The sequence below is a fragment of the Melozone crissalis genome, unplaced genomic scaffold (genome assembly GCF_028551555.1).
Source record: "Melozone crissalis strain CALT ecotype California unplaced genomic scaffold, PUWL_Pcris_2 ptg000108l_1, whole genome shotgun sequence".
Classification (NCBI taxonomy): Eukaryota; Metazoa; Chordata; class Aves; order Passeriformes; family Passerellidae; genus Melozone; species Melozone crissalis.
The window spans coordinates 2,064,598-2,092,116 of NW_026535885.1; the positions used below are offsets into that span (position 1 = coordinate 2,064,598).

Here is a 27,519-nt window from a genome sequence, read left to right on the forward strand (position 1 = left end):
TCCCAGATCCCGGTCCCGCCACGGGCTCAGGGAAGCGGAAGCCGTGGGAACCCCCCGGGCGGACCTAACCACTGACGGCAGTGGGGAGGAGCGGGCTGTACCACTGCACTGGCGGGGGGGGGAGGGGGGGGTGCTGGCGTGGAAGGCTCCGTGTGCACGTGCGGCCAGACGGCCGGTCCAAGTGCGCGGGGGCTGCGGGGGGGTCCGGGATGTACCAAGGGTGACTGGGGGACTGTCGGGGCCTCCGGGCTATACCAAATCCCAAGGGGGGGGAGAGGCCTGTACCATGGGTTATAAGGAGGGGTTGCTATAAAAGCAGCGGGATGGAAGGATGCGTGGAGAGGGGGCACCTCCTGCTAGAACTGGTTGCTCAAGGTATTATCTAACCTGGCTGCGAACAATTCCAGGCTCGGGGCATTCCACGCCCTGTGCCAGTGCCTCGCCACGCTCACAGAGAGGAACTTCCTCCCAATACCTAATCTCTATTGTTGCCTGTCTTATCACTGCAGCTCGTGACGAAGGATTTCCCTGGAGGCCCCTCCAGACACTGCAAAGCGCTGCGAGTTCCTCACGCAGCCCTCCATTCTCACTTCCCCACCCCTCTTTCCACGCCTGGAATGGACGCGCCCAGCGCGCTGCCCCGGGGCGTGCGGGGGCGGACCGTACCACTGTGGCGGCCGTGGGTGTGAGGGGCGGGCCGTACCACGGCGCGGCGGGCGGGAGGGGGGGGCGCGGCCTGTGCGCGAGGAGCCGTGTGGCGGCGCGCGGGCTCTCGGTGTCTCCGGCCGGACCGGGCCCAGCGCAGCCCCAGCCCCGTCACGGGCCCCGCCGCCCGCCCGCGACCCTGCCCGACCCCGCCCGGCCCCCGGCCCGCTCAATGCCCACGGTGAGGCGGCAGCCCAGGCGCTTCGGGGGGATCGGGGCAGGCCGGAGGCCCCGGGGAGCGGGGAGGGGAATCCCGGGTGTGTTTGGAGGGGATTCCCCGCTCTGAGGGGGCCTCGCTGGCCTGGAGAGTCTCCTCAAGGCCTTGCGGGTGCTTTGGAGGGGTTTTGTGCTCTGGGGAGGGTTTTAGGGCTGCGGGAGGCTGAGGCGTTGGTTTGGGGTGGGCTTGAGGCTCCCTGAGGGCTCCAGGGCTCCTTTGGAGGGGGATTTGGGGCTCCACAAAGCTTGAGGGTGCAGGAGGCTCCCTCACGGGGGATTTGGAGGGGGATTTGGGGCCTCACGAGGCTCTGCCTGGGACTCGGGGACTCCTTCCTGTTATGGAGGAAATTCCCGGCCTGTGGGGTTTGTCTGGGGGGCTTTGAGGGTTCCCTGTGTGCCAGGAGGGGATTTGGGGGCAGCTCAGACCTTGGGGTCCCTCCTGAGCTTTGGGGGCAGCTCAGACCTGTGGGGTCCCTCCTGAGCTTTGGGGGTTCAGAGGTTGGGGACCTTGTCCCTGACCTGCAGTTTTGGGGGTCCCATTTCCCTGCAGGGTTGTTTTAGGGGGTCCCCCCTCACCTGTGGGGTTTGGGGGGCTCAGTGCCCACCCCCAGCGTTGTGGGGGTCCCCAAGTCCCCCTCTTGCAGCCGGTTTTGGGGGGATGATCAGGAAAGGGGGCATTTCCTGGGGGGATTGAAACAGGGAGGCTGCAGGAGGGTTGGATTTGGGGTTTGTACCTGGTTTTGGGGGGAATTTGTGCCTAGTTTTGAGGGGGGTCCACCTGGTTTTGGGGGGACTTTGTACCTGGTTTTTGAGGGGGTTGTACCTGACGTTGGGGGGAATTTGTGCCTGGTTTTGGGGGGAGTTTGTACCTGGTTTTAGAGGGGGTTACACCTGGTTTTGGGGGGAATTTATACGTGATTTTAGAGGGGTTTGCACCTGGTTTTGGGGGGACTTTGCACCTGGTTTTAGAGGGGGTTGCATCTGGTTTTGGGGGGAATTTGTACCTGATTTTTGACGGGGTTGTACCTGACTTTTGGGGGAATTTGCACCTGGTTTTTGAAGGGGCTGCACCTGGTTTTGGGGGCAATTTTTACCTGGTTTGGGGGGTAATTTATGCCTGGTTTTGGGGGAATTTCTGCCTAGCTTTGAGGGGGTTCCACTTGGCTTTGGGGATAATTCATGCCTGATTTTGGGGGGAATTTGTGCCTGGTTTGGGGGGCATTTTATCTGATTTTTATTTTATTTTTACCTGATGTTGGGGGACATTTTGATCAGTATTTTGAGGAGAGTGCTATTACTGACTCCTGTGTGCATGAGGAACAAATTTGATCAAACCTGGGGGATTTTTTAGGGGTGAGAAAGGGAAACCTCGAGCTGATCCATAAAGCATTAAGGGATTTTTTAATGTGTGTTTAAGGCTGGAAAAAGCCGGGGCTGCCATTTCTGAGGCTGCAGAGGGGGCAGGAAAGGAAAAGGTGTCCAGGATGTGCTGGTTTTGCTGGGTAAAAAGGGGGTGCCCTGTGGGATTTGGGGGTGAGGAGGGGCTGGGATTTGGGGGTTTGGGGGCTTTGGGAAGTGCTGGAAGTGGTTCCTGGCTCTGATTCGTCACCATTTTCTGCATTTTCTCCCGGGGCACTCTGTGTGTGCTCTCTGCTGGTTTCGGGGTGAGGAGGAGGAGGAAGATGAGGAGGAGGAGGAAGGCAGAAATTTGGCTTTGCAAAGCTCCTGTAGAAATGGAAACTGGCCTCGAAACTCCCCGAATGAAGCAGGCAGGGGCTGACTCAGAGCTGCAGTTAGGATTTGAAGGAGAAGGAAAAAAAAAAATTAAATTAAAAAAAATAAATAAATAAAGAGAAACCCACCAGTAGCAGCAGCCAGAAAACTCTGTCTCCTTGTGACTCAACTTGGATTTCATCAACTCAGCTGGAGGGAAGGTAGGAGTGAGGAATGTGGGTCTGGTTGTGATTTTTAATTAAAAATAAAACAAAAAAAAAACCTAAAAAAACCCCCAAAGTGATGAAGTTCAGAGAGGTGAATTCCCTGCAGAGATCAGAGATCCATCCTCCTCTTCCTCAGTGCAGGGCAGAGCTCAGGGTGCTCCTGGCTGCACTTTGTCCCCTCTGCAATTGCAGGGCCAGCAGGGAACTTTGGGGTGAGAGGGAATTTCCAGGATGAGAGGGAATTTCAGGGTTAGAGGGAATTCCAGGGTGAGAGGGAATTCCAGGATGAATTTTCAGGGTGAGAGGGAATTTCTGGGTGAGAGGGAATTTTCCAGGGTTAGAGGGAATTTCAGAATGAGAGGGAATTTTCAGGATGAATTTTCAGGATGAGAGGGAATTTCGGGGTGAGAGGGAATTTCAGGATGAGAGGGAATTTTCCAGGGTTAGAGGGAATTTTCAGGATGAGAGGGAATTCCGGGGTTAGAGGGAATTTTGGGGTGAGAGGGAATTCTAGAATGAGAAGGAATTCCAGGGTGAGAGGTAATTTCAGGATGAATTTTCAGGATGAGAGGGAATTTTCAGGTTGAGAGGGAATTTCAGAATGAGAGGGAATTCCGGGGTGAGGGGGAATTTTCAGGATGAGAAGGAATTCCAGGATGAGAGGGAATTTTGTGATGAGAGGGAATTTTCAGGATGAATTTTCAGGATGAGAGGGAATTTTCAGGATGAATTCTCAGGGTGAGAGGGAATTTTCCAGGGTTAGAGGGAATTTCAGGGTGAGAGGGAATTTTGGGATGAGAGAGAAGCCACCCCATCCTGGTCTCCCTTTTCCTTTCCTGCCCCCTCCACCCTGAGAAATGTCACCCCTCAGTCCTGAACATTTTTCCAGCCCTAAACACAAAAATAAACAAAAATAAACAAAAATAAACAAAAATAAACAAAAATAAACCCTTCACCCTTCACAGCCACCTCGAGGTTTCCATTTCCCACCCCAAGAACACTGACAGAAGTTTGGATGTGAGAAAGAATTCCCAGTGAGGTGATGAGGGGTGGATTAATTCCCAACTCCACTGGAGTCACCTGGAACTGTTCTAATCCAAATTATGTTTGTGGGTTGTGCATTTAGGGGGAAAACCCCGTTTTTAGGGGCACAGGGGTGTTGCTGATGGATGGGGAACAGGTTTGATAAATCTGAGGATTTTTTGGGGTGGGGAAAAGGGAAACCTCGAGGTGGCTGTGAAGGGTGAAGAGTTTATTTTTGTTTTTGTGTTTATTTTCCAGCCTCAGAAATGGCACCCCAAAAAACCCTTCACACCTCGAGGTTTCCCTTTTCCCCACTCCAAAAAATTTCCCAGATTTATCAAACTTGTTCCTGATCCATACAGGAATCAGCAACCCTTAAAAATGGGGTTTTCCTCCCTAAATACACAACCGACAAACATAATTTGGATTAGAACAGTTCCAGGTGACTCCAATGGACTTGGGAATTAATTCCACCCCTCATCACCTCACTGGAATTCTTTCTCACATCCAAACTTCTGTCAGTGTTTTTGGGGTGGAAATGGAAACCTTGAGGTGGCTGTGAAGGGTGAAGGGTTTATTTTTGTTTATTTTTGTTTATTTTTGTGTTTAGGGCTGGAAAAATGTTCAGGACTGAGGGGTGACGTTTCTCAGGGTGGAGGGGGCAGGAAAGGAAAAGGGGGTCCAGGATGTGGAGGTGTCCCTTTCATCCTGGAATTCCTTCTCATCCTGGAATTCCCTCTCATCCTGAAAATTCATCCTGAAAATTCCCTCTCATCCTGGAATTCCCTCTCAGGAATTCCCTCCCTTCTGAGGCTCAGGGGCAGGAAAGGAAGGAAAAGGGTGTCAGGATGTGCTGTGGGTGCCTCTGGTTCCTCTGAGAACATTGGAAATGAAGCCCATGCCCTCTTTTAAATGAGAAATCCCAGATCCCCTTAGAGTGTCTGTGGTATCATCTCCCCTCTCTGTGCTGGTTCTGGGTGTGAAATTTCCTTTCCCAGCCCTCAGAGCTCCCAGCTTGGCTCTGCTGTTACTTGGAGCTTTTTGTTCCCCCTTGTTTCCCTTCCAAAACTTCATCTCCGTGCTGAAAAGCGAGCGGTGCCCCGAGGATGGGAACAATTGGGGCTTTGTGGAGGGCAGGGACGTTTATCAGCTGTCCCGTTCTCATTCTCGGCTGTTTGATGGCCTGCAAAGGCTCGGGATGGCCTTGGCACAGCCCGCGCTCCAAAGGACGAGAAGAGTCTTCAGGTTTTTTCTCGGTTTTCAGTGTTTATCAGCTTTTATCTACAAGATTTTCTCTCGGCCCGACAGAGCACAGCACGTCAGCCATGAGCACACTGAGAGCCCTCGGGGCGGTCACTGATCTTTATACCCAAAACTACCTATAAGATATTTACCTTTTCTCCCCAATGCCTTTCACCCTTATTGACAAGTGCACATTCAGTAAGAGCCAATCCCAAAGTGCCACCACCACCACAGAAGATGGAGGCCAAGAAGAAGAAGAAGAAGGAGGACAGGACACGCCCCAATTCCTCCATCTTGTTTCTCTAGAACCCCCCCTGTACTGAAATTCTAAAACTTGTGTTTCACACTATAATTAACCTATCCCTTCACAGGACACACTGAGAGCCCTCGGGGCGGTCACTGATCTTTATACCCAAAACTACCTATAAGATATTTACCTTTTCTCCCCAATGCCTTTCACCCTTATTGACAAGTGCACATTCAGTAAGAGCCAATCCCAAGGTGCCACCACCACCACAGAAGATGGACGACCAGTGTCCCGTTCTCGGCTGTTTGATGGCCTGCAAAGGCTCGGGATGGCCTTGGCACAGCCCGCGCTCCAAAGGACAAGAAGAGTCTTCAGGTTTTTTCTCGGTTTTCAGTGTTTATCAGTTTTTATCTACAAGATTTTCTCCCGGCCCGACAGAGCACAGCACGTCAGCCATGGACACACTGAGAGCCCTCGGGGCGGTCACTTATCTTTATACCCAAAACTACCTATAAGATATTTACCTTTTCTCCCCAATGCCTTTCACCCTCATTGACAAGTGCACATTCAGTAAGAGCCAATCCCAAGGTGCCACCACCACCACAGAAGATGGAGGCCAAGAAGAAGAAGAAGAAGAAGGACAGGACACGCCCCAATTCCTCCATCTTGTTTCTCTAGAACCCCCCCTGTACTGAGATTCTAAAACCTGTGTTTCACACTATAATTAACCCATCCCTTCACCATTTATCCCAGTGAGATCCTCCCATCCTCACACAGGTGTCATCTCCTGTGCAGGATCACAGTCCAGCCACCAGACACTTCTGGTAACATTCCAGGACCTCCGAGCCCCCCAAGGGTTATCTCAGGGATTCTGCACATCAGGACTGATGTGCTGAGATCCCACAATCAGCGAGCCCCAGGCTCGGCTGTCAGCCCGATGGAAACTCGAATCGGGGTGTGAGTGACTCAGCTCTGCACTTTTTCTGCGTTTGCTGCTGATTTCTGGAGTTGCTTTCAAGTCCTGCTCCGCTCGTTGATGGCTTTTGCTGCTGGGTTTGAGGTTTCACGGGAGGGTGTTCAGGCAGGGCCTTGTTTTCAAAGCCCAGCTTAGACAGCTCAGCCCTCTGATTTTTAGGAAAATACTCCTTGATGTTGCAAACAAATTGCTGCAAGTTATTTTGATTTCACTTGAATGTAATCCGTGGTTTAAACAGGATTGCGGCTCAAGTTTTGATTTCGTTTTTAGCAAAGTCTTTTGCTTTTGACTTCAAACACTTTAAACAACTTGGACTTCAAACACTTTTAGCAACTTTCAACTTTTTGGGTATGGAATGCAAATACCATTCAAAATGTCCTTTAAAAACTTAAATGATGGGTGGGGAAGGTGTTTTTATAAAGAAAATTCCAATGTCAGAGCAGCACTGACAGGGAAGAGCATGAAGCATTTCCTGGAGGAATTGTGGCAGTGTCCAGCTATGCCCAGGTTGATTTTCCCATCCAGGATGAATTTCCCAGCTGTTTTCCCATTCAGGGATCCAGCCCAGCTTTGGGAGCTTTGCCTCAGCCCTGTCCCCTCCATGAGGTGACAATTGTCACCATTTCCTGAGTATCACTCGAGGCTTCTTGAAGGTTTCTTGTTCCTGCTGGGGCAGATCCATATCCACACTCATTGCTGAAAGTAATTTTTGATTTCACTTGAATATAATCCATGGTTTAAACAGGATTGTGGCTCAAGTTTTAATTTTTTTTAGCAGAGCCTTTTGCTTTTGACTTCAAACACTTTAAACAACTTGGACTTCAAACACTTTTAGCAACTTTCAACTTTTAGCAACTTTCAACTTTTTGGGCATGGAATGCAAATGCCATTCAAACACTGTATTAAATGTGGGTGGGGAAGGTGTTTTGTGTTTTTCTAAAGAATAATCCCAGTGTCAGAGCAGCACTAGCAGGGAAGAGCATGAAGCATTTCCTGGAGGAACTGTGGCAGTGTCCAGCTATGCCCAGGATGAATTCCCCAGGTTGATTTTCTCAGGTTGATTTCCCATCCAGGTTGAATTTCCCAGCTGATTTTCCCATCCAGGATGATTTTCCCATCCAGGTTGAATTTCCCAGCTGATTTCCCAGCTGATTTTCCCATCCAGGTTGAATTTCCCAGGGTGATTTTCCCATCCAGGTTGAATTTCCCAGCTGATTTCCCATCCAGGATGAATTTCCCATCCAGGTTGAATTTCCCAGCTGATTTTCCCATCCAGGTGGGTTTCCCATCCAGGATGAATTTCCCAGCTGATTTTCCCATCCAGGATGAATTTCCCAGGGTGATTTTCCCATCCAGGATGAATTTCCCAGCTGATTTTCCCATCCAGGATGATTTTCCCATCCAGGTGAATTTCCCAGCTGATTTTCCCATCCAGGATGAATTTCCCAGCGGATTTTCCCATCCAGGATGAATTTCCCAGCTGATTTTCCCACCCAGGATGATTTTCCCATCCAGGTGAATTTCCCAGCTGATTTCCCATCCACGTTGAATTTCCCAGCTGATTTCCCCATCCAGGATGAATTTCCCAGCTGATTTTCCCACCCAGGATGATTTTCCCATCCAGGATGAATTTCCCAGCTGATTTTCCCACCCAGGATGATTTCCCCATCCAGGATGAATTTCCCAGCTGATTTTCCCATCCAGGATGATTTTCCCATCCAGGATGAATTTCCCAGCTGATTTTCCCACCCAGGATGATTTTCCCATCCAGGATGAATTTCCCAGCTGATTTTCCCACCCAGGATGATTTTCCCATCCAGGATGAATTTCCCAGCTGATTTCCCGTTCAGGGATCCAGCCCAGCTTTGGCAGCTTTGCCTCAGCCCTGTCCCCCTCCATGAGGTGACAATTGTCACCATTTCCTGAGTGTCACTGAGGCTTCTCTGAGGTTTTCTTGTTCCTGCTGGGGCAGATCCGTATCTGCAGAGGAAATGAGTGAGTCAGCCCGGACTGGGAGGGACTGGGAGGGACTGGGAGGGGTGGACAGGGTGGATCAGTGACATTTTTTGACCTCACCCCTCTGCAGGCACGTGGCAGTCTGAGCAAGCTTCCTTCAGCCGGGAGTTCACCCTGAGCCGTTCAATTCCAGGTTTTTTTTGCTTTGAGAGGATATTTTAGAATATTTTTGTTTGTTTCTGGCTGATTTCATGTGTGAAGTTGCAGAGATTTCAGGGAAAAGGAAAATCCAGCAGCTCAGGAATTCAACATGATCCTCCTTTAGGGGAACAGAATGATTTGGGATTGCTCATTGTCCCTTAGAGGAACAGAATGATTTGGGATTGCCCATCCTTCCTTAGGGGAACAAAATGATTTGGGATTGCCCGAGGCCCTTAGAGGAATGAAATTATTTGGGATTGCTCATTCTCCTCTAGAGGAACAAAATGTTTTGGGATTGCCCATCCTCACTTGGAGGAACAAAATTATTTGGGATTGCTCATTTTCCCTTAGAGGATTCAAATGATTTGGGATTGCCCATCCTCCCTTAGAGGAACAGAATGACTTGGGATCCTTTAGAAGAATGAAATTATTTGGGATTGCCCATCCTTCCCTAGAGGAACAAAATTATTTGGGATTGCCCATCCTCAGAGGAGCAAAATTATTTGGGATTTCCCATCCTCCCTTAGGGGAACAAAATGATTTGGGATTGCTCATTGTCCCTCAGAGGAACAGAATGATTTGGGATTTCTCATTCTCTCTTAGAGGAACAGAAGGATTTGGGATTTCTCATTCTCTCTTAGAGGAACAGAAGGATTTGGGATTGCCTGAGGCCCTTAGAGGATCAAAATGATTTGGGATTGCTCATCCTCAGAGAAACAAAATGATTTGGGATTGCTTTTCCTCCCTTAGAGGAACAAAATGATTTGGGACTGCCCATCCTCCCTCAGAGGAACAGAATGATTTGGGGTTGCTTATTCTCCCTCAGAGGAACAAAATTATTTGGGATTGCTCATGCTCAGAGGAACAGAATGATTTAGGATTGCTTGTCCTCCTTTAGAGAAACAAAATTATTTGGGATTGCTCATCCTCAGAGGAGCAAAATTATTTGGGATTTCCCATCCTCCCTTAGGGGAACAAAATGATTTGAGATTGCTCATTGTCCCTCAGAGGAACAGAATGGTTTGGGATTGCCCATCCTCCTTTAGAGGATATTTTAGAAATATTTTTTTTTTTTTTGCTTCCTGGCTGGTTTGTGGTTTAGGTTTTAAGGCTCCTTTTGGCGGTTTCACACAGAAAACGTTGCAGGTGAAATATTTTGGCAGTGTGGGGATAGAGAGGGGAATTTTCAGGAAGGGGAAGTAAAACCTGGCATGGGCAGAGTGGAGGGAAAGCCAAAATCCCGAGGCAGGATGGAAATGTGATGGGATGGAAATGTGATGGGATGGAAATGTGGTGGGATGGAAATGTGATGGGATCCGTTTGTGGTGCTGATTTCATGTGTGAAATTGCAGAGATTCCAGGGAAAAGGAAAATCCAGCAGCTCAGGAATTCAGCGTGGAAGGGAACAGAATGATTTGGGATTGCTTATTCTCCCTCAGAGGAACAAAATGATTTGGGATTGCCCATCCTCCTTTAGAGAAACAAAATTATTTGCGATTGCTCATCCTCTCCTAGAGGAACAAATTGATTTGGGATTGCCTGAGGCCCTCCCCAGGATCCCTTTAATTCTCAGTGACAAATCAGCAGCCGTGCTGTGCATCCTGTGCCCCGGGCGCTGGAAAGGGGATCCCGGTGCCCTTTGCAGGGGATCCTGTTCTGCATTCCCTGCATTCCCTGCAATCCCTGCATTCCCTGCATTCCCTGCAATCCCTGCAGGCTGCAGCTGTTCTGGGCTGCTCCTCTTGTGGAACTGGGAATTCCTCACGTTGTCATTCCCTGGGTTTCCTCATGTTTTCGTTCCCTGGGTTTCCTTTCCCCTCACGTTTTCATTCCCTGGGTTTCCTTTCCCCTCACGTTTTCATTCCCTGGATTTCCTCACGTTTTCATTCCCTGGGTTTCCTTTCCCCTCACGTTTTCATTCCCTGGGTTTCCTTTCCCCTCACGTTTTCATTCCCTGGATTTCCTCACGTTTTCATTCCCTGGATTTCCTTTCCCCTCACGTTGACATTCCCTGCGTTTCCTTTCCCCTCACAATGTCATTCCCTGGGTTTCCTCACGTGTTTATTCCCTGGGTTTCCTTTCCCCTCACGTTTTCGTTCCCTGGGTTTCCTTTCCCCTCACGTTGTCCTTCCCTGGGTTTCCTTTCCCCTCACAATGTCATTCCCTGGGTTTCCTCACGTTTTCATTCCCTGGATTTCCTCACGTTTTCATTCCCTGGGTTTCCTTTCCCCTGATGTTTTCATTCCCTGGGTTTCCTTTCCCCTGGCTCTGCTGCAATCTCACATTTAGGAATCCTAAACTGGCTATTCTGGATTTTTGGTGTTTCACTCCCAGCCATCTCCAGCAATAATTAATGTCTCTCCTGATCAGTTGTCACCTTAATTAATTAATGCTGCTCAATGCCTGCCCTTCCCAGAGCTTTCCAGCTCAGTTTTGAGAAGAAATTCCTCTCAGATTTACCTGGGATCAGGCTGGGAGTGAGGGGAGGGATCTGAGTGTGTGTTCAGCTAAAAAATCCCAAAATCTTTCCCACCTGTATAAGGGGCACCTGGATGGGGCAGGTGGCACCTGGATAGTGAAGGGGGCACCTGGATGGGGCAGGGGACACCTGGATGGGGCAGGTGGCACCTGGATAGTGAAGGGGGCACCTGGATGGGGCAAGTGGGACCAGGATGGGGCAGGGGGCACCTGGATGGGGAAGGGGGCACTGGGATTGATCAGAAAACAGCTGGATGGGGCAGGTAACAGCTGGATTGATAAGGTGGCACCTGGATGGGGCAGGTGGGACCTGGATTGATCAGATCACAGCTGGATTGATCAGATCACACCTGGATTGATCCGATCACAGCTGGATTGATCAGTTCTCACCTGGATTGATCAGTTCTCACCGGGATTGATCAGATAACACCAGGATTGATCAGGTGGGACCAGGATTGATCAGGTGGGACCTGGATTGATAAGGTGGCCCCTGGATGGGGCAGGTGGCCCCTGGATTGATCAGATCCCACCTGGATTGATCAGATAACTGGATTGATCAGATAACAGTTGAATTGATCAGGGGGCCTCTGGATTGTTCAGGTGGCCCCTGGATTGATCAGAATTCCCACCAGGATCGATCAGGTCACACCAGGATTGATCAGGGGGCCCCTGGATTGATCAGATCATATCTGGATTGACCAGATCACACTGGATTGATCTTGTCACACCAGGATTGATCAGATGGCCCCTGGATTGGTCAGGTTACACCAGGATTGATAGATAACAGCTGGATTGATCAGATAACGCTTTAATTGATTAGGGGGCCCCTGGGTTGATCAGATCACACCTGGATTGATCGGGTGGGACCTGGATTGATCAGGGGGCACCTGGATTGATCAGATTACACCAGGATTGATCAGACTCCTGGACTGATCAATTCTCACCTGGATTGATCAAATAACAACTGGATTGATCAGGTGGCCCCTGGATTGATCAGCTCACACCAGGATTGATCAGAATTCCCTGATTCACCAGGAGCTGCCTCCAGGTCCATCCTGGCAGCCCCATGGATGGATGGATGTCTCCATGCCCAGCTGTTTGTCCTGCCCAGCTGTTTGTCCTGCCCAGCTGTTTGTCCCTCCCCAGCTGTTTGTCCTCCCCAGCTGTTTGTCCATCCCCAGCTGTTTGTCCTGTCCAGCTGTTTGTCCCTCCCCAGCTGTTTGTCCCTCCCCAGCTGTTTGTCCATCCCCAGCTGTTTGTCCTGCCCAGCTGTTTGTCCATCCCCAGCTGTTTGTCCTGCCCAGCTGTTTGTCCTGCCCAGCTGTTTGTCCATCCCCAGCTGTTTGTCCTGCCCAGCTGTTTGTCCTCCCCAGCTGTTTGTCCCTCCCCAGCTGTTTGTCCTGCCCAGCTGTTTGTCCTCCCCAGCTGTTTGTCCCTCCCCAGCTGTTTGTCCCTCCCCAGCTGTTTGTCCTCCCCAGCTGTTTGTCCATCCCCAGCTGTTTGTCCATCCCCAGCTGTTTGTCCCTTCCCAGCTGTTTGTCCTGCCCAGCTGTTTGTCCATCCCCAGCTGTTTGTCCCTTCCCAGCTGTTTGTCCTCCCCAGCTGTTTGTCCATCCCCAGCTGTTTGTCCTGTCCAGCTGTTTGTCCCTCCCCAGCTGTTTGTCCCTCCCCAGCTGTTTGTCCATCCCCAGCTGTTTGTCCCTCCCCAGCTGTTTGTCCATCCCCAGCTGTTTGTCCTGCCCAGCTGTTTGTCCTCCCCAGATGTTTGTCCTGCCCAGCTGTTTGTCCTGCCCAGCTGTTCTCTGCTTTCCCTCCCTTTCCCAGCCCAGCCTCCTCATTTTTGGCTCCTCTCCATTCCTTCTCTCACTTTCTGACCAGCAAATCTGAATTTCATTGCCTGCAAAGCCACCACACACCCGGTTCCAATTTATCCTCATTGGTTCTGTTGTGATTTTAAATTCGAATTTTCTTGGTGGCGCAGGGACTGAGAATGTTTCAAATATTTCCTTAGAAAAATCAAAATTGTAAGCAGAAAATTTTTAATTTTCTTAATCAGCAAATTTTCTATTTTTTGAAAATTTTTCTATTTTTCTATTTAAATTCAGTATCTGTCAGCAACCCAAACTTTTCAAGTTAGCAATGGAAATACTTTATATAAATATATATATATATATATATATATATACTGGAAATAACTTTATTCAGCCTTAAATCCAGTGTTTTATTAAAACCACATTTTTAATCACTCCTGAGCTGGGAGCTAATTAAATATTTCAGGAATATTCCTGTGGGAAGGGGAGCTGCTGTCACTGCTGGAAGCTGCTGGCTCCTTGCACACGTGGAAATGAAATATTCCAATTTTAATCATTTAATAAATTGTTTGTACAATTTTTGAAATAATTGGGGTGAAATTCCCTCTTTGATTCAAAAATGGCCCTGGTTTGATCCAAATTCCAGGGCAAAAATCAAGGATGGAACAAAGAGCTCTGGGTGAGGCTCTTCAAGCAAACCTGGTGCTGAGGACAAAATTTATTTGGGTTTTTTTATGATTATTTTAATTTGAATTTATTCACAATATTTATAATTAGGCCTATCCGGACTTTGATTTATTTAATTTTTTTAATGATAATTTTAATTTAATTTTCTCTGGGTGGGATCATTGTGGAACCAGCACCCACCAACCCTTTTCCCTGTGTTTTCCCCCATTCCAGGTGTTTCCATTATTTATGATTATTTATCATTGGACACATCACAATATTTATGATTAGGCCTAAATTGCTTTGATTTTTGAAATTATTATTTTGAGTTTATTCACAATATTTATGATTAAGCCTATCTGGACTTGGATTTACTAGGTTATTTTAATGATTATTTTAATTTGAATTTATTCACAATATTTACGATTAGACCTATCCGAACTTGGATTTATTTGGTTATTTTTTAATGATAATTTCAATTTAAGTTTCTCTGGGTGTGATCATTCTGGAACCAGCACCCACCAACCCTTTTCCCTGTGTTTTTCCCCCATTCCAGGTGTTTCCATTATTTATGATTATTTATCATTAGACACATCACAATATTTATAATTAGACCTATCCGAACTTCAATTTTTTTTTAACGATTATTTTAATTTTATTGTATTCACAATATTTATAATTAGGCCTATCAGAACTTTCATTTATTTGGGTTTTTTAATGGTTATTTTAATATGAATTTATTCACAATATTTACAATTAGGCCTATCCGAACTTGGATTTATTTGGTTATTTTTAATGATAATTTGAATTGAATTTTCTCTGGGTGTGATCACTGCTGGGAACAAAATCCTCCAACCCTTTTCCATGATTCCAGGTGTTTCCATTATTTATGATTATTTATCATTTGGCCTATCACAATATTTATTATTAGGCCTAAATTGCTTTGATTTTTAAAATTATTATTTTGAGTTTATTCGCAATGTTTATGATTAGGCCTATCTGGACTTTGATTGATTTATTTTTTTAAATGATTATTGACATTTGAATTTATTCACAATATTTACGATTAGACCTATCCGAACATGGATTTATTTGGTTATTTTTTAATGATAATTTCAATTTAAGTTTCTCTGGGTGTGATCATTCTGGAACCAGCACCCACCAACCCTTTTCCCTGTGTTTTTCCCCCATTCCAGGTGTTTCCATTATTTATGATTATTTATCATTAGACACATCACAATATTTATAATTAGACCCATCCGAACTTCAATTTTTTTTTAACGATTATTTTAATTTTATTGTATTCACAATATTTATAATTAGGCCTATCAGAACTTTCATTTATTTGGAGTTTTTTAATGATTATTTTAATCGCAATATTTATAATTGGACGTATCAGGACTTTATTTGTTTTTTAAAAACGATTATTTTAATTTGAATTTATTCACAATATTTACAATTAGGCCTATCCGAACTTGGATTTATTTGGTTATTTTTTAATGATAATTTCAATTTAAGTTTCTCTGGGTGTGATCATTGTGGAACCAGCACCCACCAACCCTTTTCCCTGTGTTTTTCCCCCATTCCAGGTGTTTCCATTATTTATGATTATTTATCATTGGACACATCACAATATTTATAATTAGACCTATCCGAACTTCAATTTTTTTTTAACGATTATTTTAATTTTATTGTATTCACAATATTTATAATTAGGCCTATCAGAACTTTCATTTATTTGGGTTTTTTAATGGTTATTTTAATATGAATTTATTCACAATATTTACGATTAGGCCTATCCGAACTTGGATTTATTTGGTTATTTTTAAATGATAATTTAAATTGAATTTTCTCTGGGTGTGATCACTGCTGGGAACAAAATCCTCCAACCCTTTTCCATGATTCCAGGTGTTTCCATTATTTATGATTATTTATCATTTGGCCTATCACAATATTTATTATTAGGCCTAAATTGCTTTGATTTTTAAAATTATTATTTTGCGTTTATTCGCAATGTTTATGATTAGGCCTATCTGGACTTTGATTGATTTATTTTTTTAAATGATTATTGACATTTGAATTTATTCACAATATTTACAATTAGGCCTATCCGAACTTGGATTTATTTGGTTATTTTTTAATGATAATTTCAATTTAAGTTTCTCTGGGTGTGATCATTCTGGAACCAGCACCCACCAACCCTTTTCCCTGTGTTTTCCCCCATTCCAGGTGTTTCCATTATTTATGATTATTTATCATTAGACACATCACAATATTTTTGATTAGACCTATCCGAACTTCAATTTTTTTTTAATGATTATTTTAATTTTATTTTATTGACAATATTTATAATTAGGCCTATCAGAACTTTCATTTATTTGGAGTTTTTTAATGATTATTTTAATCACAATATTTATAATTGGACGTATCAGGACTTTATTTGTTTTTTAAAAACGATTATTTTAATTTGAATTTATTCACAATATTTACAATTAGGCCTATCCGAACTTGGATTTATTTGGTTATTTTTTAATGATAATTTCAATTTAATTTTCTCTGGGTGGGATCATTCTGGAACCAGCACCCACCAACCCTTTTCCTGCTGTTTTTCCCCCATTTCAGAAGCAGGAATTACAACAAATCCCAAGAGAATATTCACAATATTTATAATTTATTTATTCACAATATTTATAATTAGACATATCCGGACTTTGATTTACTTGGGTTTTTTAATGGTTATTTTAATATGAATTTATTTACAATATTTATAATTAGGCCTATCTGGACTTTGATTTATTTCATTATTTTTTAATGATAATTTGAATTTAATTTTCTCTGGGTGTGATCACTGCTGGGAACAGAATCCACCAACCCTTTTCCCACTATTTTTCCACTTTTCCAGGTGTTTCCATTATTTATGATTATCTGTCATTAGGCATATCACTATATTTATAATTAGGCCTATCCGAACTTGGATTTATTTGGGTTATTTTTAATGATAATTTCAATTTAATTTTCTCTGGGGGGATCACTGCTGGGAACAGAATCCACCAACACTTTCCCATGATTCCAGGTGTTTCCATTATTTATCATTAGGCCTATCACAATATTTATGATTAGACCTAGATCACTTTGATTTATTTGGTTTTTTTAAAAATTATTATTTTAATTTTAATTTATCCACAATATTTAAGATTAGACCTATCAGGACTTTGATTTTTTTTTGTTGTTATTTTTTAATGATTATTTTAATTTTAATTACTCGCTATATTTGCGATTAGGACTATCCGGACTTTGACTTATTTAGATTTTTTTAATGATAATTTGAATTGAATTTCCTCTGGGTGTGATCACTGCTGGGAGCACACCCCACCAACCCTTTTCCCTGTGTTTTCCCCCTCTCCAGGTGTTCTGTTGGAGGATCCTTGGCACATTTATGGCGATTCTGAGCGTCAGGGCAGACTTCTGCCAGGCCCAGCACAGCACCCTGGCTGCCAAGTGAGCTCACAGGGGGCTCCCCAACCTCTTTGTGCTGCCACAATTCCCAATTTTTTTTTTTTTTTTCTTTTTTTTTTTTTGGATTATTTTCCCCTTCCAACACTCCTGGAGCCGCCTCAGATTTATGGGATTTCTCCTGGCACCGGGAAAACACCAAAAGCCAAACCCTCACCTCACCAGTGCCTCCATGCAGGACAGGCTGCCCTGCCTGTGCTCTGCTCTGGGAATTTGGGGAGCCTGAAGGAAACCACCCTGCCAGCAGCTGAGGATTTGGAAGCAAACCTGCTTTTTCTAGCAACAAACCCCTCCAAGCCAGCTCTGATCAATCCGTGCTCTTTTTTGATGTTTTCTGCTGTGAAACGTTTCCAAGGTCATTGATTTTTTTTTTGTTTTTTTTTTATTTTTTATTTTGCCCCCCTTTATTTTGATTTTTTTATTATTATTATTATTATTATTTTTTTGGGGGGGGGTTTTATTTTGATTTTTTTTTTTTTTTGGCCCCTCACCACGATTCTTTTTGCCATTATGAACCGTCCGGCCCCCGTGGAAATTACTTATGAAAATCTGCGTTTCCTGATCACTCACAACCCAACCAATGCAACCCTCAGCAAGTTCATCGAGGTAAGGAGCCCAAAAAATCCCCAAATCCCTCAAAATTCCTGGCCAGGAATCTGCTGACCTGTCCTTCTTTACCTCTGGAAGGAAATTTAAGGATTTATTCTCAATTCCTGCATTTTTGGCTTGGATCAACTTCAATTTTGGGATACAAACCTTGCCATCAAGGATTTGCTCCTTGGACAAAAATGAGTCCAAAAAATTCCCAAATTCCTCGAAATTCCTGTCCAAGAATCTTCTGACCTGTCCTTCTTCATCTCTGGAAGGAAATTTAAGGATTTTTTCTCAATTCCTGCATTTCTTGGCTTGGATGAGCTTCAATTTTGAGATACAAACACTGCCCCCACCTTGCCACCAAGGGTTAATTCCTTGGACAAAAATGAGTCAAAAAATTCCCAAATCCCTCCAAATTCCTGGCCAGGAATTGCTGACCTGTCCTTCCTCACCTCTGCAAGGAAATTTAAGGATTTTTTCTCAATTCCTGCATTTTTGGCTTGGATCAACTTCAATTTTGGTATACAAACCTTGCCATCGAGGATTTGTTCCTTGGACAAAAATGAGTCCAAAAATCCCCAAATCCCTCAAAATTCCTGGCCAGGAATTTGCTGACCTGTCCTTCCTCACCTCTGCAAGGAAATTTAAGGAAATTTCTGCATTTTTGGCCTGGATCAGCTTCAATTTTGAGATACAAACCTTGCCATCAAGGATTTGCTCCTTGGACAAAAATGAGTCAATAAAATTCTTACATTCCTCAAAATTCCTGGCCAAGAATTTGCTGACCTGTCCTTCTTCATCTCTGGAAGGAAATTTAGGATTTCTTTGTCTTTATTTTTCACATTTTCCCCACAGTATCATCTAGGATTCCACCACCCCAATTAGTGAGAATTTTGATTTAGAATTTTCTCTTTTTCCATCACTCCTCAGTGAGTATTCCTGCTAATTCTGTGGTGCAATCCCACCCCAAACAGCAGAGAAAATTCTGATTTTGTGCCTTTGAGCTGGAGCAGCTTTTGTTTGATCCTCTGGTTCTTTATCTGGCCCTGAGTGCTGCTTTTAGTGCATTACCAGGAAGCTGGAGCGTGTGGGGTGTGTGTTCTGTTCCTCCAAATGTCAACACTGGCTGGAGCAAACAGTCCCAGCTTCTATTTAAAGAGAAGGAGAAGCTGCTTGGAGCATTTAAACAGCTATTTTAGTACTCTTATAATAGAAATTTTACTCTTATAATTGCAATTTTCCTCTCATAATTCCAATTTTACTCTCATCATTCCAATTTTATAATTGCGATTTTTCCCCCCTCAGAAATGTTTCTCATTTTTCCTGTCCCTCACAAATTTTAATCCTTGCTCCTTCCACGTGCACTCACTTTGCAGCCCTAAAAATGTGGAAAATACTGATTTTTATAGCTGATAAAAAGATATTTCTCATTGATCAGTGTTCAGGTGTTTTATTTCTCTTCAAGGAGTACAGGGGGATATTTTTCCCCCTCAGAAACATTTCTCATTTTTCCTGTCCCTCACAAATTTTATCCCTTGCTCCTTCCACGTTCACTCACTTTGGTGCACTAAAAATGTGGAAAATGTTGATTTTTGTAGCTGATAAAAGGAGATTTCTCATTATTCAGTGTTCAGGTGTTTTATTTCTCTTCAAGGAGTACAGGGTGAAATTTTTCCCCCTCAGAAACATTTCTCATTTTTCCTGTCCCTCACAAATTTTATCCCTTTCTTCTTCCACGTTCACTCACTTTGCTGCCCTAAAATGTGGAAAATATTGATTTTTATAGCTGATAAAAAGATATTTCTCACTGATCAGTGCTCAGGTGTTTTATTTCTCTTCAAGGAGTACAGGGGGACATTTTTCCCCTCAGAAACGTTTCTCATTTTTTCTGTCCCTCACAAATTTTATCCCTTTCTTCTTCCACGTGCACTCACTTTGCTGCCCTAAAAATGTGGAAAATGTTGATTTTTCTAGCTGATAAAAAGAGATTTCTCATTATTCAGTGTTCAGGTGTTTTATTTCTCCTCAAGGAGTACAGGGTGACATTTTTCCCCCTCAGAAACATTTCTCATTTTCTCTGTCCCTTTTAAATTTCCTCACAAATTTTATCCTTCCACGTGCGCTCACTTTGCAGCCCTAAAAATGTGGAAAATGTTGATTTCTCTAGCTGATAAAAAGAGATTTCTCCTTATTCAGTGTTTTATTTTCTCTTCAAGGAGCTGAAGAAATATGGGGTGACAACTTTGGTGCGAGTTTGTGATGCCACTTATGATCAAGCTCCAATCGAGAAAGAAGGAATCCAAGTTCTAGTGAGTTGCCTTTAAAAACTGGCTAAAAATGTGAATTTTCACCTCTAGAACTTGTGGGGATCTCTCTTCAGTGCTTGGGGATGGTCCAGCATGGCCAAAAAAATGTAGCACCAGGTAAAGGTGGGTTTGAAAAACTCAATGGATTTTTGTGTGGTTTTGGATTTGTTGAGATATTTTTGTGTGGTTTTTTAGGGGTTATTTTGGTGATATTTGGTGCTCAGCCCTGTGGTTGAAGCTTGGTTTGGTCCTTGTCTCTGTCCCCACAGCATTTTTTGGTTTTCTCAGCATGTGGATAAAATTCCCTCTCATTGCTCTTATAGAAGGTGCCACTTTTGGGCCTGTGGGTGACAAATTGCCACAAATCTCTGTGGCAGGAGGGAACCATGAAATCCTGGAATATTTTGGGTTGAAATCCTTAAATCTCATCCACACCATGGCCAGGGACACTCCCAATTAATAAAAACCCACTCCAGATTAATCCAACCTGGCCTTGAATTCTCTTGGAGTAGCCACAAATTCTCTGGGAAATCCATCCCAAAAACCTCTCCTGACCCCTGAGTTGCCACAAATCTCTGTGCCAGGAGGGAACCGTGAAATCCTGGAATGTTTTGGGTTGGAATCCTTAAAATTCATCCACAGCATGGCCACAGTGTGGATGAACTATCCCAATATCCAGATTAATCCAACCTGGCCTTGAATTTTCTTGGAGCAGCCACAAATTGTGTGGGAAATCCATCCCAAAAACCCCATGGGCAGCCCAAATTCTGTGGAAAACCCATCCCAAAAACCCCTCCTCACCCTCAGAGGAAGAATTCCTCCCAAAATCCCCTTCTGACCCTTAAGTTACCACAAATTTCTGTGGCAGGAGGGAACCATGGAATCCTGGAATGTTTTGGGTTAAAATCCTTAAATCTTATCCACACCATGGCCAGGGGGACACTCCCAATATCCCGATTAATCCAACCTGGCCTTGAATTCTCTTGGAGCAGCCACAAATTCTGTGGGAAATCCATCCCAAAAACCCCATGGGCAGCCACAAATTCTGTGGAAAACCCATCCCAAAAACCCCTCCTGGCCCCTGAGTTGCCACAAATCTCTGTGCCAGGAGGGAACCGTGAAATCCTGGAATGTTTTGGGTTGAAATTCTTGAAGTTCATCCACTCCATGGCCTGGGGGACACTCCCAATATCCAGATTAATCCAACCTGGCCTTGGGGCGGCCACAAATTCTGTGGGAAACCCATCCCAAAAACCCCATGGGCAGCCACAAATTCTGTGAAAAACCCATCCCAAAAAAATCCCTCCTCACCCTCAGAGTGAAGAATTCCTCCCAAAATCCCCTCCTGACCCTGAGTGGGGCTCAGCAGGTGGAATTCCTGCCCTGCTCACTCCCATTTCATTGTGCAATGGTGTCTGCCTGACCCAGGGAGGTTTTTATAAGAGGTGTGTGCTCACCCCGAGCTTCCAGGCTGTGTTTTTCCAGGCAATACTTGGGAATTATTAGAGTAACTGATAAAATCAGTTTATTTTGTTGGAGTGAGTAAAAACAGCCTGGTGGTGTATTGCACCTCAGCCTTCATGAGGTGGCTCAGCAGCAGGAAAACTCCTGCAGTTTTCCATGAGGGGAAAATAAATTTATTGTGGCTTATCAATGAAAATTCCACATCCAGGTGAGTCAGGTTTCTTGGCTTCTGCCGGAAAAATGCAGTTTGCCATGAGGAGAAAAAATTTTTATCCTGGCGTATCAAATTCTACATCCAGGTCAGTCAGGTTTTGTGGCTTCCACAGGAAAAGTCTTGCAGTTTTCTATGAGGGAAAAATAAAATTATTGTGGCATATCAATGAAAATTCCACATCCAGGTGAGTCGGGTTTCTTGGCTTCTACAGGAAAAATGCAGTTTTCCATGAGGAAAAGAAAATTTTATCCTGGCATATAAAATTCCACATCCAGGTTAGTCAAGTTTCTTGGTTTCCACAGGAAAACTCCTGCAGTTTTTCATGAGGGAAAAATAAAATTATTGTGGCATATCACTGAAAATTCCACATCCAGGTGAGTCAGGTTTCTTGGCTTCTGCAGGAAAAATACAGTTTTCCACGAGGAAAAAAAATTTTTATTCAGGCATATCAGTGAAAATTCCAGGTCCAGATCAGTCAGGTTTTCTGGCAAAACTCCTGCACTTTTCCATGAGGAGAAAATTTTGTTTTTCTGTGGAGAAAAAGATTTTTATCGTGGAATATTGAATTCCACATCCAGGTCAGTCAGGTTTTGTGGCTTCCACAGGAAAACTCCTGCAGTTTTCCATGAGGGAAAAAAAAAATTATTGTGGCTTATCAATGAAAATTCCACATCCAGGTCAGTCAGGTTCTGTAGCTTCCACAGGAAAACTCCTGCAGTTTTCCATGAGGAAAATTTTAAAAAACCATGGAAAGCTCCTGCAGTTTTCCATGAGGAAAAAGATTTTTTTCCACGGAGAAAAGAAATATTATCCTGGCATATCTGTTAAAATTCCACGTACAGATCAATCAGGCTTTGTGGCTTCCACAGGAAAACTCTTGCAGTTTTCCATGAGGGCAATAAACCTCAAAAACATGGAAAACTCCTGCAGTTTCCCATGCAGAAAAATACCCCAAAACTATGGAAAACTCTGCAGTTTTCCATGAGGAGAAAGTAATTTTATTGTGGCATATCTGTTAAAATTCCATGTGCAGGCCAGTCAGGTTTCCTGGCTCCCAGCCATGCAGAGTTTTTATTCCAGTTCCACGTGGTTGGAAAAGTCCCTCCTTGCAGGGCTGCCCTCTGGAATTGTGATTTTCCTCCTCCCAGACAACGCTGGGACACTCCTCAGGGCTGGGAGGATTAAATTAAATTAAATTAAATCAAATTAAATTTGTGCTGTGCAATCCCTCTGAGCCCTGAGTTAAGCTGGGGCTTGGGAGAGAATTCCTATTCCAGAGAGGAAATTCCTCCCGTGGGATGGAATTCCCTCCTTCTCCAGGCCTTGGAGTTTGTATTTCTAAAATAATTAAAGTTTTTTTTGCTTCTCAGGAAGCTTTAAAACCTCAATTTTGAACAGAAAGCTGCACTTTGAGGAAGCTTTGCTTAAAAACAAAACTGGAAATGGGGTTTGCTGCAGCTCTGCCCTGGTGTGGAGAGCAAAATCTCCTTTTTGAAGATATTTCAGCGTAAAAATCTTCAGGACGCTGCTCCATGAGGGAGATAAATCCAGCTCCTTTCCCCCACGAATTCCTGCTTTTTATTTTCCAGCCAGAATCGTCCTCTTGCTGCTCTGAAATGGGATTGAGTAACCCCCAGCTGAGAAAATAACACCTCGCTATTTCGAGCTAATATTGCCTGTGAAAAATAACATTCGACATTAAAACACAGCCTGGGGCAAGATTAGCGCCTCGTTTAGCGCCATTTAATGGCTATTTTAGCACTGCTGAGGTCAAAAACGTGGTGGAAGCCCTGAAAATGGAAATGTTTTGGCAAACCTGGGCGCGGGTAAAATGTGGCGGCTCCAGAGTTTTTTATTCAGATGGCAGAAAATAGGGAATGAGGCAATTCCCTGCAGGGATGGATTTCATTCCTTGGGCTGCACAAAATTCAGGAGCACAAAATCAGGAAAACCAGGAATTTTTGGGGTTTTTTTCTGAGGAGTTTTGCCTTCCAGAGGGGCTGTGGTGGCTTTGTTCATTATCAGTATTTTCTTTTTTCTGAGGGGATTTTTGGTACTTTTTGCCTTCCAGAGGTGGCTTTGTTAATTTTCAGTATTTTCTTTTTCCTGAGGGGATTTTTTGCACTTTTTGCCTTCCAGAGGTGGCCTTGTTCATCTTCAGTATTTTTTCTTTTTTTCCTGAGGGGATTTTTGGTACTTTTTGCCTTCCACAGGTGGTCTTGTTCATCTTCAGTTTTCTGAAAGGATTTTTGTCACTTTTTGCCTTCCAGAAGGGCTGTGGTGGCTTTGTTCATCTTCAGTTTATTTTTTCTGAGGGGATTTTTGGTACTTTTTGCCTTCCAGAGGTGGCTTTGTTCATCTTCAGTATTTTTTACTATTTTTCTGAAAGGATTTTTGTCACTTTTTGCCTTCCAGAGGGGCTGTGGTGGCTCTGTTCATCTTCAATATTTTCTTTTTTTCTGAGGGGATTTTTGGCACTTTTTGCCTTCCAGAGGTGGCTTTGTTCATCTTCAGTATTTTCTTTTTTTCTGAGGGGATTTTTTGCCTTCCACAGGTGTCTTTGTTCATCTTCAGTATTTTTTCTTTTTTCCTGAGGGGATTTTTGGTACTTTTTGCCTTCCAGAGGTGGCTTTGTTCATCTTCAGTATTTTTTACTATTTTTCTGAAAGGATTTTTGGCACTTTATGCCTTCCAGAGGGGCTGTGGTGGCTCTGTTCATCTTCAATATTTTCTTTTTTTCTGAGGGGATTTTTGGCACTTTTTGGTTTCCACAGGTGACTTTGTTCATCTTCAGTATTTATTTTTTTCTGAGGGGATTTTTTGCTTTCCACAGGTGGCTTTGTTCATCTTCAACTTATTTTTTCTGAGGGGATTTTTGGCACTTTTTGCCTTCCAAATGTGTCTTTGTTAATCTTCATGATCCAATGGATATATCCTTATTCTTTTTCTCACGCTTTAATTTATTGAATCAGATTTTTTACCCTTTTTTGCCCCTCAAGAGCCACCACCAGCATGGCACAGGGAGGTGGGAATTCCTTGCTTGGAATTCCTTGGAGCTCCTAAATCCAATATTTTTGAAGAAAAACTTTTTTATCACCTCAGAGTTCTGTCACTTCACCACCTGTGTTGCTGTTGTGCCATCCCAAAAAAAAGGGAAAAAATGATAAATCCCTTTCCTGCCTCTCCCATTTGTGCAATCCTGGGTTTTAATCACTGTGCACTTCATAATTTGCTTTTTTTCCCCTGTCCAACGGCAACCCAGAGTTCAAAATAAGGAAAAATTCCTACAAAACTTTGCTGCAATTCCATCCCTGATGCCAGAATTATTTTATCAGTGCTGGGATCGATTCAGGAGTTGTGTGGATAGGAAGGAAAAGGTTTAATTTCAATTAAACACAGAAAATCCTCTTTCAAAAGCAGCATCCTGCTGTCTGTCCCTCTCTTCCTGGGAAGAAAATAAAATAACCCAGCAGCTCTGTGGGGTCGGCTGGAAAATCCCATAAAAACCTTTTATTAGAAAGAACAAATTCTGATTTGTGGTTTTATTCCTGTGGCCTTTCCCTTTGCTGTGTTGTCCCAGATATTTTTAATTTTCCAAGTCCTTTAACAAAGGATTTCTCTGCACTCTTCAGGCTGGGTGAATTAATCCCATATAAAATTATTTTGATATTTTTGGTTTTTTTTTTTTTTTAACTGAGTTCCCACCTCACAGCACATTTGAAGTGCTCTAGAAAAGAGATTTTTAGTCCTAAAGAGGGGAGAGAGCTCCTTGAATTCCTGAAGGAGCTGCTCCTTTGGAATTGGGAATTTTTAGGAGCAGCATTACCCCCTCAGAATGGGATTTTCAGAGGGTGCCACAGCCACCAGCAGAGCAAAAATACCAATTTTTGATTATTGATATTAAATATATCCTGGATTTCATGGTGGCTGCCCCTTCAACAGCAAAAATGTGAATTTCTGCCATTATTTGAGCACCTTTCTCCTCATAAAAGAGGGGATTTTTTTGGGTTTTTTTTCAAATTAAAAACATGCAGGGGATTGGAAACTCCCTGAATTCCTGGAGGATCTGCTCCTCTGGAATTGGAATTTTTAGGAGCAGCTTCACCCCCTCAGAGCCTGGAGCACAAATTTTGATTATTGATATTTAATATAGCCTGGATTTAATGGGAGCTGCCCCTTCAACAGCAAAAAAAGTGAATTTCTGCCATTATTTGAGCACTTTCCTACTCATAAAAGTGGTTATTTTTTTGGGTTTTTTTCTCAAATTGAAAATTCCCTGAGTTCCTGGAGGAGCTGCTCCTCTGGAATTGGGAATTTTTAGGAGCAGCTTCACCCCCTCAGAATGGGATTTTCAGAGGGTGCCACAGCCACCACCAGAGCAAAAATACCAATTTTTGATTATTGATATTAAATATATTCTGGATTTCATGGTGGCTGCCCCTTCAACAGCAAAAAATGTGAATTTCTGCCATTATTTGAGCACCTTTCTCCTCATATTGTGGGTTTTTTTCAAATTAAAAACACCTCTGGAATTGGGAATTTTTAGGAGCATTTTCCGCCCCTCAGAGCCTGGAGCATAAATGGGATTTTCAGCCACCAGCAGAGTTCTCCTCTCTCCCGTGTTTATCTGAAAATACCTATTGATTTTCACATCTTTTTTTAATAAAATGCCATTTCAAGGACAGGGATTTCTCTTATAAACCCTGAAATTTTCTCTTAAAAACTCTTTATTGCAGATGAGTTCAGGTGGGGCTGCAGTGCCAAGTGCAATTCAATGCTTGTTAAACACTTAATGGTGCATTTTATCCACCTGCAAACCTGAAAAATACCCAAAAATTGTGTTTATTATCCTTTTTTTTTTGACTAAATGCAGAATTTGTGGGTTTAAAGGATTTTCTTCCCTCAGGACTGGCCGTTTGATGATGGGGCACCACCACCCCAGCCAGATAATGGTTGTTAAACATTCAATTTTGCATTTTATCCACCTGCAAACCTGAAAAACCCCCCAAAATTTTGTTTATTATCCTTTTTTTTGTGTTTATTATCCTTTTTTTTTTTAACTAAATGCAGAATTGGTGGGTTTAAAGGACTTTCTCCCCTCAGGACTGGCCATTTGATGATGGAGCACCACCCCCCAGCCAGATAATGGTTGTTAAACATTCATTGGTGCATTTTATCATTTTATCCACCTGCAAACCTGAAAAATACCCAAAAATTGTGTTTATTATCCTTTTTTTTGTGTTTATTATCCTTTTTTTTTAACTAAATGCAGAATTGGTGGGTTTAAAGGATTTTCTCCCCTCAGGACTGGCCATTTGATGATGGAGCACCACCCCCCAGCCAGATAATGGTTGTTAAACATTCAATGGTGCATTTTATCATTTTATCCACCTGCAAACCTGAAAAATACCCAAAAATTGTGTTTATTATCCTTTTTTTTTTTGTGTTTATTATCCTTTTTTTTTTTAACTAAATGCAGAATTGGTGGGTTTAAAGGATTTTCTCCCCTCAGGACTGGCCGAGCACCGCCCCCCAGCCAGATAATGGTTTTTAAACATTCAATTTTGCATTTTATCCGCCTGCAAACCTGAAAAACCCCCAAAATTGTGTTTATTATCCTTTTTTTTTTGTACTAAATGCAGAATTGGTGGGTTTAAAGGATTTTCTCCCCTCAGGACTGGCCGTTTGATGATGGGGCACCACCACCCCAGCCAGATAATGGTTGTTAAACATTCAATTTTGCATTTTATCCACCTGCAAACCTGAAAAACCCCCCAAAATTTTGTTTATTATCCTTTTTTTTGTGTTTATTATCCTTTTTTTTTAACTAAATGCAGAATTGGTGGGTTTAAAGGACTTTCTCCCCTCAGGACTGGCCATTTGATGATGGAGCACCACCCCCCAGCCAGATAATGGTTGTTAAACATTCATTGGTGCATTTTATCATTTTATCTACCTGCAAACCTG

At 43.5% G+C, this 27,519-nt stretch overlaps 1 protein-coding gene across 1 annotated transcript; it reads left to right on the top strand.

Annotated features, from left to right (window-relative positions):
- Nucleotides 1–17,479: 17,479 nt before the first annotated feature.
- On the top strand, nt 17,480–26,718 carry PTP4A2 (protein tyrosine phosphatase 4A2; the record flags this gene model as incomplete). The annotated part of the gene is made up of 3 exons (XM_054292207.1): nt 17,480–17,580; nt 19,785–19,877; nt 26,656–26,718. Coding segments are annotated over exons 1-3 (252 nt in total), but the record flags the coding sequence as incomplete, so codon positions are not given.
- Between the last annotated feature and the right edge of the window lie 801 nt (nt 26,719–27,519).